The sequence below is a fragment of the Heliangelus exortis genome, chromosome Z, assembly GCF_036169615.1.
Source record: "Heliangelus exortis chromosome Z, bHelExo1.hap1, whole genome shotgun sequence".
In the NCBI taxonomy this organism is placed as follows: domain Eukaryota; kingdom Metazoa; phylum Chordata; class Aves; order Apodiformes; family Trochilidae; genus Heliangelus; species Heliangelus exortis.
Window position 1 is genome coordinate 25,423,718 of NC_092454.1, and position 15,121 is coordinate 25,438,838.

Genomic DNA, 15,121 nt, shown 5'->3' on the forward strand with positions numbered 1-15,121 from the left:
CCACTATTTTATCTTGCATAAGATCAAAAGCTTACAAAGATCTGTAAAAATTATCCACCTCATAGACAATAATTATTCATTTTCTCCTATCTTATCACACTTACCCCTTCCTTTTAATTCTACTAATTTCTACTCTGCTTCTTTAGATTTTTGCTAGGTTCATTAGACTCCTCATAAAGCAAAAAAACTTTGACAAACTACTCCAAGGCTCTTAACTCCAACATGTTGTTAAGGAGGTGGAAGTGCTGCAAAAATACAAGCAGTTCCATTTCGCACCTGCACAAAGTGCTCCACCTGTAGCTGAGCTCAGGATGCTGAACAGGATCAGAGAGGTCTTCTTGAATGTGCATTGACAATTACAGATGGCATCTTACAAGAGTGAACAATGTATACAGAGGCCAGAGGACACATTTGCTGTCAAGTTTAACATCCACCTAGCCCCTAGTCTACTACTGCTGCACAGAAACCTCACTGGAAAAGCACTGAGAGGTCACTGAGTTGAGATACTCAGCTCAGTTTCACTTACCTTTCTATAAGGTGTCCCTGAATTAGTCCATGCCACTAACTGTATTGCAGTGTGTCAGTATTTTAATTAAAGTTTCACATATTTAAGTGCTTTGCAAGATGAAATAATAAGTTGTTCCAAATGATAGTACATCTTTTCAGTATTTGCCTTCTTTGCTTACAGATTTCTTTGTTATTTTATAATAATTTCTTCTAATACATTATTTAGACTTCTTTGCTGGTTTACTCAAATTGATTCAAAATGCTTTTTTCCTTTTGGTATAATCTGAACCCATGTAAAGATTTTCCTGTTTTCCAGGAGTGTGCGTTTGTGGAATTGAAAAGTTGTCACTTGAACCAGGGCCCAAGATACCAGCAGTCACAGTTTCAATAGCCAGCACAACGTGGTGCAGCTCCATAAGGTCTCCTTCCCAGCCTGGAGCACAGCACAGGGTTCAGCCTGAGCAGTCAAACTTTCACTATACAGGAAGCAATTCCTGAGGCAGGAGCAGGAAAAGAGCCAGGACACCTGGGCTTGCTCTTCAATGGGGTCAAGACATCGAAGGAGCCCTCCATAAGCCACTAGTTTTGCACAGCCAATATTAACTCTTCAGTGGCCTGTGTCACTATTCTACTAGTCACAAATATTTCTATATATTCTCCCTTCCACTCATTTTAACAGCGACATAATTCAAAAGCAAAAACTCAGTATTTGGCATTGGTCGCTCTTATCTAATAATGCATTTATTACTTCAGATCTATTTGCTATTTTCCCTCTTAAAATCACTGACATGGTTTAATTTTACTACTTTCATTCAACAGTTATCCTGGTGTCTCTTCTGATAAGACCATTAACCACTCCCATTGAAATTAAATCAGCAAGTCTTTTCTTTTAGGATAGTATCTTTTCCACAACAAATATTATTTAGTTACAGCACAAGTTACAGAAGAGTTGGTGGCTTAGAGAGTTATATTCAAGAATAGTGTTTTGTAGATTAGGCTGGAAGATAGATCATTATTATGTTTGAAAAACTTAAAAACATAAAAAGAAATATAAGAGCAATTTCAACATCTCACTTTCTCTCATTGCTCCATTTTTTTTCCCCAAAGATGACATTTGCCAAAGCCACACTGTAGAGGTCCTTAAAAATGCAAACAGTCTTTCAATGCTGTTTTAACTATCATCATACATTAGCCACCTGGCTCTTTTTTTTGTTAAGAATGCTCCTTGTTTCTGAAGGCACTACTATTCCAAGCTCATTACCCTAAGACTCTAGTTAGAGCCTTCACTCTTCTGGAGCAGCTGCATAATTTTTTCTCATAAAAAACAGTCAAAGACATGAAGGACTATCATCCGTACATCCTATGGTTCTAATTTTTAATAGAATCTTGTTTCAGCTGTGAAGAAGAAATGCAATGTGTGCAAGTGGTAAATATTAATCAGTACTTTAGTTTTTCACCAAAGCAATGGAAAGGAAAACCACAAATATTTTTTCATCTGAATCCAAATGTTGCTGTCATAAGCTAAGTGACAAATATATCTTATAATGCTGGCTTCTGTGTGGTTCATTTACAGGTATATGGAAAAGTATTTGTAATAATACTGAGTCTGGTTTTCTTTTTTTATTTTTATCTTGTTTTCATCATAAGTCACAAAACTACCCACAGCTATTTAGAACAGTCCAGATGCTGCTATCATTTGTAGGAGCATAAACACAATTGCAGTGTGAAACCCACAGATAATTTGTATCAATACAGCAGGCTTTGAAGGTCTTAGATTTCTGTTACTGTATGTTTTTTTCATATAAAATGCCAAAGGTGCTGAACCATTTGAGTGAACAAAATTATCAGATATCTGCATTTTCAAGTATGAGGAAGAAAAGCTTTAGAACAGGGTTCTGTTCAAATTCGACACATCCTGGTAGTATTATATACTGCTTGTCCTTCTTTTTCCCTAATGCACTTATGACACATTTTATTCCCTCTGGCATCAAAATCCATCTCAGAGAGGACCAAAGGCAATACCCCAGAAGATGGCAGATTTGAGCTTAGCCAACAGCCTTTAGAAAAGCCTTCTGAGTCATTCCTTTGCTTTCAGCCTGTACCTTCCAAGTAAATTGCAAACTCTGGATGTAAAGAGATGCACATTTGCCACCACCAAGAAAATGTACTGGAACGGTCAAAGACCTAAAAACTGTCAGATATTTAAAAAACTTACTTAGAAAAAAATATTTAAACATTATAAATGTCCTGATGTATTTTACTCTTTGGACACAAAATACACTCTTACCAACACAAAATCTACCAAAACAGCTGTTCAAAAGGAGAAACAATTTCATGCCATTTGTTTTCAGCCATAATCCAAATAAACCTGTTTACCAGAGGATAGATATGGTGGTAAAAACTCAGAAGTAAGTATGTACCTTTTTGTTACATACAGTATGTATCATGCTCATTCTGCACTTACCATTCACAGCAACAGTAACACAGCAGCTGGCAAAAATAAAAGTTGTAGAGTCCAGAGCTTTTTTACTTCTAATTTACTGTAGACATGCATAAATTTCTCTGACATTTTAATAGATGACCTTACTTCCTGCCTAACTTTGACCCGATGGTGCAGTACAGAAAAACAAAAACAAACAGAAATTAAGTACAGTTAATAAATATATATTGAATATGTAGTGAGAAATAATTGCTGCATTCTAACAATGGTAACAAAACTCTTACAGTGAAAACTGCACTACAGAAATCCACTTAAAGCATTGTAATGCTACGGATAGCACATTGTTAGACATTTAAGAAATAATGTAGAAAACTATCCTCAAGCAAAAAGCTGTAGAAGAATAGTCACCATCACATTTGTTCCTTTGCGATAACTTTAAGAAATAAACCTCAGAATTGTAAATTAATTGTTAGCACTGGTCTAATTACACTTGTCCAAAGATAATGATTTGATACCTTAACATTTGCTGAGAGACTCTACTGAAATTTTGAAGCTATGAATAACATCATGGTGAAATTTCTTTCTCTGCATTTTACTGGGCAGCTGCTAAATTTTAGCAAAAGAAGAAAGCTGTCCATTCTGTTATCAGGAATGAAAGCCAGTTGGAAAAGTACAAGTAAATATGCCGGTAAATAAATATTACTTTATGACTACCACAACTTTTGGAATTAACTGTAGCCAAATTAATCTCATATCTATTAAATAAATTCAGGAACACTCACCATGATTCCAGTGAGTAAACAGACTCCTTTTCCACAGTATGTATTAGGTACCATGTCACCATATCCAATGGAAAGAAAAGTTATGGAAATCAACCACATTGCTCCAAGGAAGTTGCTAGTAACATCCTGTTGATCATGGTACCTGAAAAGAAAAAGAAAATAATTTATTTATCATGAAAACTTTTGCTAAACTTTTGTACTGTCAGCAAGGAATCACATTAACTGGTCACACAGCCATTCTTTTGTTCTACAGTTAGTTCTTTTAAAAAGCAGCTATAAGGAATTAAATAAAACACAAATACAATTTCATCCACAGTAGAGAAACAACAGGTACAGCTAATAGTAGCACCAATAGTGGAGATACTCAGGATGATTTATAATTCAGTATTTTTATCATTTAAATAACAGAAACCTCTGGGTTTTAAATAAAAACTCTTCATCATGGGTACAAGTCCTGCTAGTCCTCTGCAGTGGCAGAACACACCAGTCTACTATAGTTGCTGCAGTCTGAGACAAATATCAAAGTCAGAAAAGGATACATGGGCAAGCAGACAGCAGAGTACATTATCATATCCTTGGACGAAATGCAAGTCTGTCATCAGAAATCTAACAAAGAATGATCATGCAAATGCTGACTTAGATACCTAAGATTTTGTCTCGCCTTCAGTATTTTCAAGATAAATAGAAAAGTATGACATTGTATTTCCTGTTCAAAAGATCTTACACCTCAAAACCAGCAAACTCTCCCTTTTGTGTTAAGTCAGCCAATAAGCACAATTTCCTGATGTGCCATTTGTTTTCTCAGTTTTAATAATCTAGTGGAATATGTTCATATTCTTCTTCAAAGAAAATAAGTTCCGATGAATCACCTAGTCTTCATGTGGTACATAAACCTGATCATCTGGGAAGTCCGAAGTATGTATTTGGGCTAAAACCTGTTGTCAGTACCCAGTCTGTGACAGAAAAATGCATAATAGCCTAACAAAAGTGGAATTTTGCTCCTAGGACATAGCAGCTCTACAAGAGAGACTGTGGCAGTCACTGCAGCTTCAAGGTTGCAATAACCCCTGCAGCTGCTGCTAAACCTCAGATTAGCTATCTATGTTGTTGGATCCCTTGAGGGTATTACTTTAGCCAGCCCCTGAATCCATGTCTCACAGAGGTCACAGAGAGCCATTAGGGAATTAATTAACAAATCCCCCAAACAATCTGCTTTCCGAAACTGAAAGAATTATTCGTTCTCCTTCCTTTCTGGACCGCAGTCTCCATGATGGAGCAGCTATGTACAGCTATGAGCAAAAAGGCACTCAGGAAATTTCCTACTCTCTCACTTTCAAGATATTCAATATAAATATCTGCAAAAGGCCATCTTCAAAGTCCTACCTACATTCTGGTGACTACAACAACCTAAAAACTGTTTGACTGCTAGGGACTACAGAAATCACTCTCTCCTCATGGCAGTGCTGTCTTTCTCACATATACAAGCTTTTTCTTATGCAAGCTTTTGAGGTTTTTTTGTTATGCACCTAGAACAAATCACTAATAGCCTACATTTGGAGCTCCTAAGGATGACAGTGACACAAATAAGAATGACAATAGCAAAAAGAGCAGTAAAAAAGCATACAGCAAACTTTATTTACCTCATGACAGCAACTCTGCACCAGACATTTGACATTGCTTTTTTCACAGACTGCACTGAATGTTATGGATTTTAGTGTCCACTTAAAAAGCTTAGCAAATAACAGCTGTGAAATGTATGGATACAGGGAGAGAAACATATTCATCCTATCCAGGAGGAAAGAAGAGAGACTACCATGCAAGTCCGAAGAGAGACTACCATGCAAGTCCCTACAGAGTATGAGAGTGATATGACCCATGGCTTTGTAAGAGGTTCACAATAGGGAGTTGAAGTCACAACACATCTTCTAAGGCCAGTAACAGTTCAATACCAATAAATCCTTACATAAATATTTATAATGCATTCCTTCAGTGCCCCTCTTTGGGTTTTGAACCTTGCCATTTCTGTACTTCAGATACAAAATAATTCTCCTGTGAAGATGAAACTGCAATGCAACACTTGATTTTTTATACGTTTTGTACAAATAGTTACACTCTGAAAAAATTTAAAGCCTGAATGGGGATAATTATAGAAATCTTGGTAAGTCTAGAAACAGAATATTTAAATGCAACTCAGTAAATTCCTGAAATAAAAACAGTTTCATCTAAAGAATGCCAAAACCTCTCTCTTAAGCCCTGAGCAATACAGGGAAAAAGTCTTGATCCATTTATCCTCCTTTACCCATGCCAGAAAACATAGAAACCAGTCTACACACAGATAATTTCAAAAAGGTGACATAAGGTTAATTTTTAAAAAGCACAACAGTAGTTTTTTTAAGTTTCATTTGAGACATGGATCTTAATTAGAAAGGTACCCTAGATTAAATATTCATTAAAGCCACCTGAATCCATATTTAGTAGCACACTTCAAGTAACTTCAAATGTTTTTATCTTGTTGGCTCAGAGCTCTTAGATTTCCTACTTGGAATATTTCACCTGATTATGGTTTTAAGCTTATAGTTCAACAGTCAAATGGTGCACACTTAATTTTAAAATCATCATCAATACTTAAGACTTTATTGTGACTAAGAAACACAGGATACTTTGTAACCTTATAAGTGGTTTAACTGCCAAAGCATGGTAATGCTTTTAAATTATAAACTAATTATTTAACAAAAAAATCCAACCCCTCATTTTTCTGTCACAACTGTAAAGGAATAGTTGAAAGAGTGACTTCTAACGTTAAAAATCTCTAAGAAAAACAGGCAATCTAAAAGGAAGGGGTCACTGCCTGGATAGTCCCATCATTTCTATCTCAGACAGAGGTTTATAGTTAAGGAGTGTTGTTTTCTCTTCTTTTGCAGCTTCACTCATGATTTTGAATCTCTGCTGTTAGTAGTTCTGGTACTAAATTCTTCTGATTTTCCTAAGATTACAGCTGTGTCAGCATACACTTCCAATTTCTATGCTATGTCATTAGGCACCAGCATTGCTAGGGATTTAAGCCTGAATGAGCAAAGTCTTTGGCTACCCTACCTGTAAGAAATTATTACATCTATAGCAACACAACAGGCAATTTATCAAAAACATATGAATTGAAACATATTATTTGCACAGCCATGGGAATGGATGAAAATGAGCACTGGATTAATTTAAATTGCTTTGTTTTTGAGGAGGCAAATTAATTTACTCATTCCCTTTTTTGACGCTTTCAAAGTTATCACGGCCCTACAGACTGAATTTCTCCATTTATGCAGCAAACAGTAAAATGACCACAGGAGAAGTTCAACTTTCTCATTTTTTTTCATCACTGTTACTCTAACATGTTTCACTGAAGTCAGGCCAGAAGGCCTGAGAAAAAAAATGCCAATCACTGTAATTTTCACTGTGTTATTGACACTATCCCACCAGACGGAAATGGCAATGGACCTTATTGTGAGGAGGAAAGACATCCACACCAACAGCTGGAGCAGAGCTGTCTCGCTCACTGTCAGTCATCACCAGCTACTACAAACATGTCTTTCCAGATGGACTGTGAAAGACAGCTTGTATGTAATGCACTCCAGAGTTCAACTACAGTTTTCCTAAACTATCCTTTCACTCCGTATCTGAGAGCTCTGGAATCTGACAAGAAAATACTGTACTATCAACACCTCAGAAACTTGAAAGCTCAGAAGTAAAGAAACTCATGTATCTTTTCATAGACAACTTCCATACAAATCAACTTGCAAACATTACCAACAAAATTCTAAAACCTAAGCTTCTTGTCATTTAGCTTCAGTTTAATAAAGGTCTTTATTTCGTATTAAGATTTTGGTTTTTAAAATTAAAATCACTGTAAAAATACTTGCTTACCTATTTAAAGCCAACTATCCTAAGTCAGTAAAAACTTGCACTAAGAAACATAGTGAGCTACTTGAAGATAAGAGCAAGTATTTACTTGTGTAAAAACTGCAGTTATAAACAGGTCAGTTTTCTGAATCCTGTCCAGCACCACATGGCAGAAGAATAAAGGGTCATTTAAAGAAGCTGTGTATTCCTCTGAGGTAGGAAAACCCTTGGCAGAAGTCACACATGCTTAAGTATTATTTATCATTTTTTCTCCCCTTTTCTATTAAGGAATGTGCTAGTGGGCAGGCAGTGCTGCAGCTGGAACACGCTGCTCACCAGGCAATCCTCATACTGTGACACACTGCTACCCAGCTCTTGCCAACCAGCATATATAAATCCTGAGACTACTCAAGTTTAAACCAAAAATAGCCGAGTGATTAAATTTGTGCTAAAATAGCATGGCTTGCTTCTTTCCCAAGCCAAACTGAGTGGGAGTTCTACCATACAACTCAGGGAGACATAAAAATGTTACTCAATACTGCAGTAGCTTGGGTTGTCAAAGCAATATTCCATATTCTTTATTAAACAATAGCCTTTTCCTTTTGGTTTCACTATTGATATTGCAGTTTTCAGCACCGCTTTCCTGCAGAATGATGTTAACATTTGATTATGTTTCATTTAACTGGCAGAACTCCACAATTATCACACTCTGACATCTTGACTTCTAAGACACATTATAGATAACATTAAGCTTAACCATTGATTCATTAATTCACACTTCATTTCAGTTTATCTTGCCTCTATGGACTGTATCTCATAACTCTGCCATGTTCCCTTTTCCTCTTGAACAACTCATGGAACGAACGAAAGAAACAATAGGAAAGATTACTCTTTTTAGGGAAGAAAATAATATGCTCTTACTGTAATAATGAAATTTGTGTTCTGCAGTACAATGGCAGTCCAGGCTGAGTTTAGTCTGGTGAAATATTAAACACTTCTAAACTGATAACAGTTGGAAACAGGCTCAGTCCATTATATCAGAGACTTGTCAAGATTCTATCGAGACAGTTTGATCTAACCAGCTACTAGATTTCTCCCACAGTATGAAGCTGTTCTGTTCCTAAAGTGCCTTTTTAGTATTAGTTAGATGATAGATATTGATAATTTCTTCTGTTAATACAATGATGATTAGTGAGGAAGAGGGAAGAGGGAAGAGGAAGAGGAAGAGGAAGAGGAAGAGGAAGAGGAAGAGGAAGAGGAAGAGGAAGAGGAAGAGGAAGAGGAAGAGGAAGAGGAAGAGGAAGAGGAAGAGGAAGTTCTGCTGATCATCTCTAAAAATGTTTCCATCTAGTGTTTTCATGGTTATAATTTCAGAACTTTTACTTTGCTTTTGCCTTCATCTCACATTCTGGATGCCAATAAAGCTTTGCTGTTTCCATTATGTATATCGAGAAACATCCTAATAAAATTACTAAGCTAATTAAGCTAAAAAGAAAATGTGAAAATTTATGCTTCTCTTCAACATTTGGAAGGATCTCATTTCATTATGAAATGAGATGCTTGTTTGGGGATTTAAACTTAGCTATAACATCATACACTTCCAGCATGCTTGGTGTGAATCAGTAGAATAATGAATCACACTACTTGGAAAGCTTTACCCAGTCTTGTATCAGCCCTTAACTCCTACAGACCTCAATGAGTTCTGCCTGCAGCAGCATTTTTTAAAGATGTATCTTGACTGCTCTGAAAAACAACCAGGTTCACAGTGTCTGAACATGGTTCATTTCAACTGAATATGCAGAAGAGAAATAGAAAATAAAGTAAGGCCAGTAAGAATATTTACTGTCTGTCTCTCAGAGACAAAAGCTGGAACTAAGAGTAGCAGCTGTCATGAGAGTTACATGATTGATTATTCTCATTTCAGAAAACTTCTATTAAATATCCTTTGTGGAATGTTAAGTATTTGGATTAATACATGCTATTGTATTAAAATAATAATTCGGATTGATCTAGCTTCTTCATGCTATGGAGCAGGCTCAGGGATTCAGCTTTTTGCAACTCTACCGAACTTTATTTACATTTCATGCTATTCTGTCTCCAAAAAAAACAGTTCTCGTATTTCCCAGAACTGCTTTCAGATTTTAAAAACTCAGCTGTACAGCTTTCACCAGCTCCTATAATACATAATAATGTACAGAGAAAACTGTGTGCAGAAAAACTAAGCATGCTTCATGTTGCTCAAGTGCTATGGGGCATACCCAGGCTCTAATGGCTGAGATAACTTCTGGATCAGGAGTAGCAATTGGCAGCAAAACAATATGGCCTGGAACAGTCTTTATTCATAAACTTTGACATATGTATTACAATGAGCTCTGTAGTTCCGTGGTCATATGCTAATTTTTAATCTTCACAAAAACAAACTAGCACCTTTTTCAATGCAGAATATAGCTCTGGTGCAGGGACTGACAACCATAACACAAAATACCTTACCGTCATACATCTTCCTGCCACATTTTTTGGAAATGAAAAATTTAATTTTTCATAGTTCTCTGACAATTTCTGCATGAAGTCAACCATCTCTTTTAAAGCTTATCATAATTTTGGTGGTCTTCACCTTCTGAGCTTTCAGTTGTATACTTACAGTTTGATTAGTTGGGATGCTGAAAGCTGCAACTAAAAACTAATGAACTCAAAGTCCTCTCTGACAACATGTAAGTTTAAAAATAAATCTCTTAAATTAGACATCAAAAAATTGCATAACACCAAAATGCTTCACTTTACCAAAAATAGTGGCATGTCCTGTAGCAGCAAAATAGCTGCTTCACATATAGATACTGAGGTGGAAAATTCTTAGAGAACAAGTAACCAGGCAGGCTTCCCACAAGGCTCAGGAAAAAGAGCCGTCAATGCCCTTTTTACACTTTAACAGCTTCTTTAGCAGCTCAATTTCACACTTTTAAAAATGGTAGTAAGGAGGACCCTGGAAAGTACTGATCCGTCACCCTTAATTCTGCGCCTGGGAAGATCACGGAGCGTAGGAGTATGGACCCTTCTCCTAGAGGGTCGGATAAGGCACATGGAGAACAGGGAGGTGATCCAAGACAGTCAGCATGGCTTCAGTAAGGGCAAATCCTGCCTGGCTAACCTAGTGGTTTTCTGTGACAGGGTAAATGTATCGGTGGACAAGGGATGGCATATTGATGTGATATATCTGGACTTCTGAAAGGCATTCGACATAGTACCCCACAATATCCTTCTCACCAAGTTGGAGAAGTAAGGGTTTGATTGGTGGACTGTTTAGGGAGTAAGAAATTGGCTGGATGGTCACATCCAGAGTGTAGTGGCCAATGGCTCAAAGTCCAGATGGAGACCAGTGACAAGTGGTGTCCCTCAAGGGGTCCATGCTGGGATCTGTACTGTTTAATATTTTTATCAATGGTATAGACAGAGGGATCGAGTGCACCATCAGCAAGTTTGCAAATGACACCAAGCTGAGTGGTGCTGTCAACGAGCCAGAGGGACAGGATGTCATCCAGAAGGACCTGAACAAGCTGTGGAGATGGGCCCAGGTGAACCCTCATGTGGCTCAACAAGACCAAGTGCAGGGTCCTGGACCTGGGTCAGAACAATCTGCACTATCAGTACAAGCTGGGGGGTGAGGTTTTTGAAAGCAGCCCTGCAAAAAAAGGACTTGGGGGTGCTGGTGGGTGAAAAGCTGGACACGAGCCAACAGTGCATGTTTGCAGGCCAGAAGGCAAATCACATCCTGGGCTGCATCAAAAGAAGCGTGGCCAGCAGATTGAGAGGTGATTCTGCCACTTCACACTGCTCTGCTAAGACCTCACCTGGAGTACTGCACCCAGCTCTGCAGCCCTCAATACAGGAAAGACTTGGACCCAATTCAGTGGGTCTAGATGAGGGCCACGAAAATGATTAATGGGCAGGAACACCTCTCCCATGAAGACAGGATGAGGGTTCTGAGTTTGTTCAGCCTGGAAAAGAGATGCTGAATTATCTGAGAAGACTCTGAAAAACTGAGCACTCTGAAGGTATTTTTCTCTCATGAAACTGATTTCATCTCTAACAGTGAAAACGACTAATTTTTTACTATTTAATTATTTTTTTAGTATTTTTTATCTTGGCTTTCTGCAGCAGAAGCTGATGTATTGCCATCCATGAAAAGGAATGCAGTACAAGCTCACAGTCTCAAAGCCTGTTTGGGTTTTTTTGTCCAAACTGCATGAGAATATTTAACAATATAGGCACCCTCTCTATTGTAATGAACCTTGGAAAAGGATGACCAAAAAAAAAAAAGCATATTCTGGATAAACTGGAAAATTAAACCATCTTATATGGCACAGCACGGCTCAAGAAACCATTTTACAAAATCCAGGTAGTTTGTTTTTTTAAGCTAACTTTGGACAAGAGGAGAAGCCTGATACCAGTGGAAAAAATCTGGGACTATACTCACATTCTGTACCATGGACACTGTTAGAGCCATATGCTTAACTTAATTCAAGCTAAAGTGTATGTATTCCTTCAGTAGCTTTTGATTTTCTTTACAAAACAGGAGAAGTTGCATTGAGTTTAGCTTCTATAAGTCACACTGCTTACAATTAGACATATTATAATTAATATTAATTCTGACTCTTGCTTTCTTCCCTATTTTGTCATTAAAAAGGAGATTAAACTAGGCTTTCTGGTTTTGCTAATTTTGCATTGTAATTCATTTGTTGTTTGCTTTCAGGACAGAATAAATTTTGAAGGAATCATATTAATGACAAACACCTAAAAAAAAAAAAGAAGAGAGATTTTGCAGTATTTTCTCTAAAGATGGTGAACATGAGATCTTTCTCCTGCAAAATTATTTTTACCATTTTTTGCCTGATATCTTGGCCTTCAAGACTTTTTGACTTTTCATTTCTATTTATTTCAGTAAAGCACTATAGAAAGGAATGGTATTCTGTGATCCGAAGGAATCTGAGAAGGTGAGATCATCAGCATGAAAGAACAGTTACATATTGTCAGTCTGTAGGGCAGGAAACCAAATGGAATGTCAGTTCAACTTACCTTATGCACTACCTACACTTAAGGCATCTGTCACAGTCTACATATTGAACATGCTGGAAAATCCTTTAAATTAAAACACCAATTATCTAATGCCTATTGATTGCTCTATTGATAGTTTCTATGCAAACCATACAGTAGTTTTCTGAGGTATCTATATGACTTTCACACTTAATCTCTTTGGTCATGACTTGGGCAGGTAAGCAATAATCAAGGCTCATGCTTAACTAAGGATGTATAGTATGGGAACATGGGTGTGCTGCCTGTAACTATACTGGCTTGATTTGAAAACTAGATTTAATTTCAATGAAATTTCAGACTGTGGAATGGTTTGTAAAGGCTGTCAACATAACTAGTATTCAATTGCAACAAAGTGTGCAAGCAGGAACATGAAATGTTACACAAACTTGAAATGTGCTCTCTGGCTTTAGAAACCAGATGAGTCTGCTAATACACAGGAAAGTACATATGCACAAGCAGGTCTAGCAGGAAGAATGCTGCCCTTAGGGAGTTATTAATATTCCCCTTCACTTGCTTTGCAAGAACTGGCCTTCTGCAAGACTTCACACATACAACAGAAATGGAATCCAATTGGGAGAAAAAAAAAATCGTAGGTATTTGTAGAGCTCCAAGTGTGACTGTGAAGCTGCAACTTTTCTGGTATCTTAAGTGTATCACTTAACTCTGCCTCTTAGGAATTATCTGAGATTATAATTTGAAAGCATCATAAAGACTAATAAAAAAACTGACTGCTTTTTTCTCTTGCTGCCCCTCATTTTGAGTGAGTAATGATTAGCAGCTTACAGGTCAGCCATACTGTACTCCATTAGCAGAAGCCCATGACTTTAAAGAACAAAAAAGCAACAGACACTCAGCAAATGTTTGATTTTGTCAAGGAAGAAGAGGAACAGGCACTGAACTGAAGATGTGTGTCTTATTCTATTTGAACTGGAACTACTTTCTACCTAAGTAATAATTATACAGCTACAAAATATTGATTATAAAGATAATAAACAAAGCATATTTAACTTAAGACTGAAAATTTTTCTTATGAGGGTTCAACAACATTTCAGTGTAAACATTTCACAGAACCTAGGAGGTAATTAGAAGTAAAACTATATTTCTGTTTAAAAGGAAAAAAAAACAATTTGGGTTTCTCTAGATTCCAACTTCTGAATTCAAGAAATTTAGTCATAAGTCCCCCAGAGGGTAAGGGGACAAATTATCCCAACTATATGGAATAAAGATTCTCAGAAAATACAAGCTTTACAGTCTTACTTTCTCATGCCACCCAGCTTTACTTAAATTCTCCTTGAGGTTCAGGAGTTGAGACTGAAAATAAGTAGATGTGGAGCTTCAGTTACAGCCACACAGTCTTCTGCAGGCGATGGCCTGTGTTTTCCAAATATCTGAATATATATGCTTTCTTATCCCAAAGCATGAGAAAGCAAAATGTAAGCAGAATAAGCAAGATATTCTGCCTTTTCACAGACCCCCCCTTTGCTCCTCAGAATGGGTATTGCTAGATTGCATTATACTTCTACAATAATTTTAAACGAAATGCATTTGTACTGTAATCATAGTTTAAAAGGATTTTTTGCTCAGTGAGTGCAAACCATTTTGTTATGTAGTGTAAGGACACTATACCAAACAATAACAGTATAGATAATTCTTTGCATGGAATAGACACAAAGAGCTTAAGTGACTTTGTTCAAGGTCAAAACAGAACTGTAGGCTGTATTCCCTATTACATCTCTATTTAATCTTCTACATCATGAGATAATGGCATTTTAAATAACAAAAAAAAAATTACTTGTTAATACTTTTATGAGTGTATAAATTATGTGTAGACATTTAGCATACTTTTGTTTGTATAGTAAAACCTTCACTTCAATGTTCTATGCTACCAATGACACTACTGCTGGTTACCTAAATAACAGCAAAGCATTACAGTCGATCACATTAAATCCAAACTAACATTAAATTTTTATTTTCCTTTGAAAGAAAGTGAAAATGTACTGATAGAATGTGTAGTTCCTGGTGCAGATGGCTGCATCTCCAGCAGATACTGAAACATCAGGCCATGGTATTTGCTTCTTGGCCAATTATCTGTGCTAGATCTCATTTTCCAAAAATCAGCAAAAATCCTCCTCCTTGCCCTCAGAAACACAGTATCTGAAGGACAACAGTATCCTGCTGTGGTACACTGATTGCATCAGCAGGTCTTCTGCCTCCCAGCACTCAAAGAACAAGGAAGGCAATTGATGTGATCTGCTTGCAAGGAGATCCAATTGTTTGAGCAAATACCATTCTAAAAGCAGTTTTATCATGAATTATCATCCACAACTTTTGTTAAACACCAGTAGACTTGGAAAAGGAAGAAAACTAATGCTGCAAACATTACTGAGAGCTGACAGGTGTCTCTGGAGTTAAATTA

The 15,121-nt window shown here is 36.9% G+C and overlaps 1 protein-coding gene across 4 annotated transcripts in view; it reads right to left on the minus strand.

The window, feature by feature from the left end:
* The window catches only part of KCNN2 (potassium calcium-activated channel subfamily N member 2), a 66,875-nt gene that overhangs the window by 22,977 nt on the left and 28,777 nt on the right, over positions 1-15,121 (minus strand). For all 4 annotated transcript variants that reach the window (XM_071731184.1, XM_071731187.1, XM_071731188.1 and 1 more), the window contains one exon: positions 3,730-3,871. In XM_071731184.1, the coding sequence (XP_071587285.1) occupies positions 3,730-3,871 (142 nt within the window). The remainder of the gene's footprint in view (positions 1-3,729; positions 3,872-15,121) is intronic.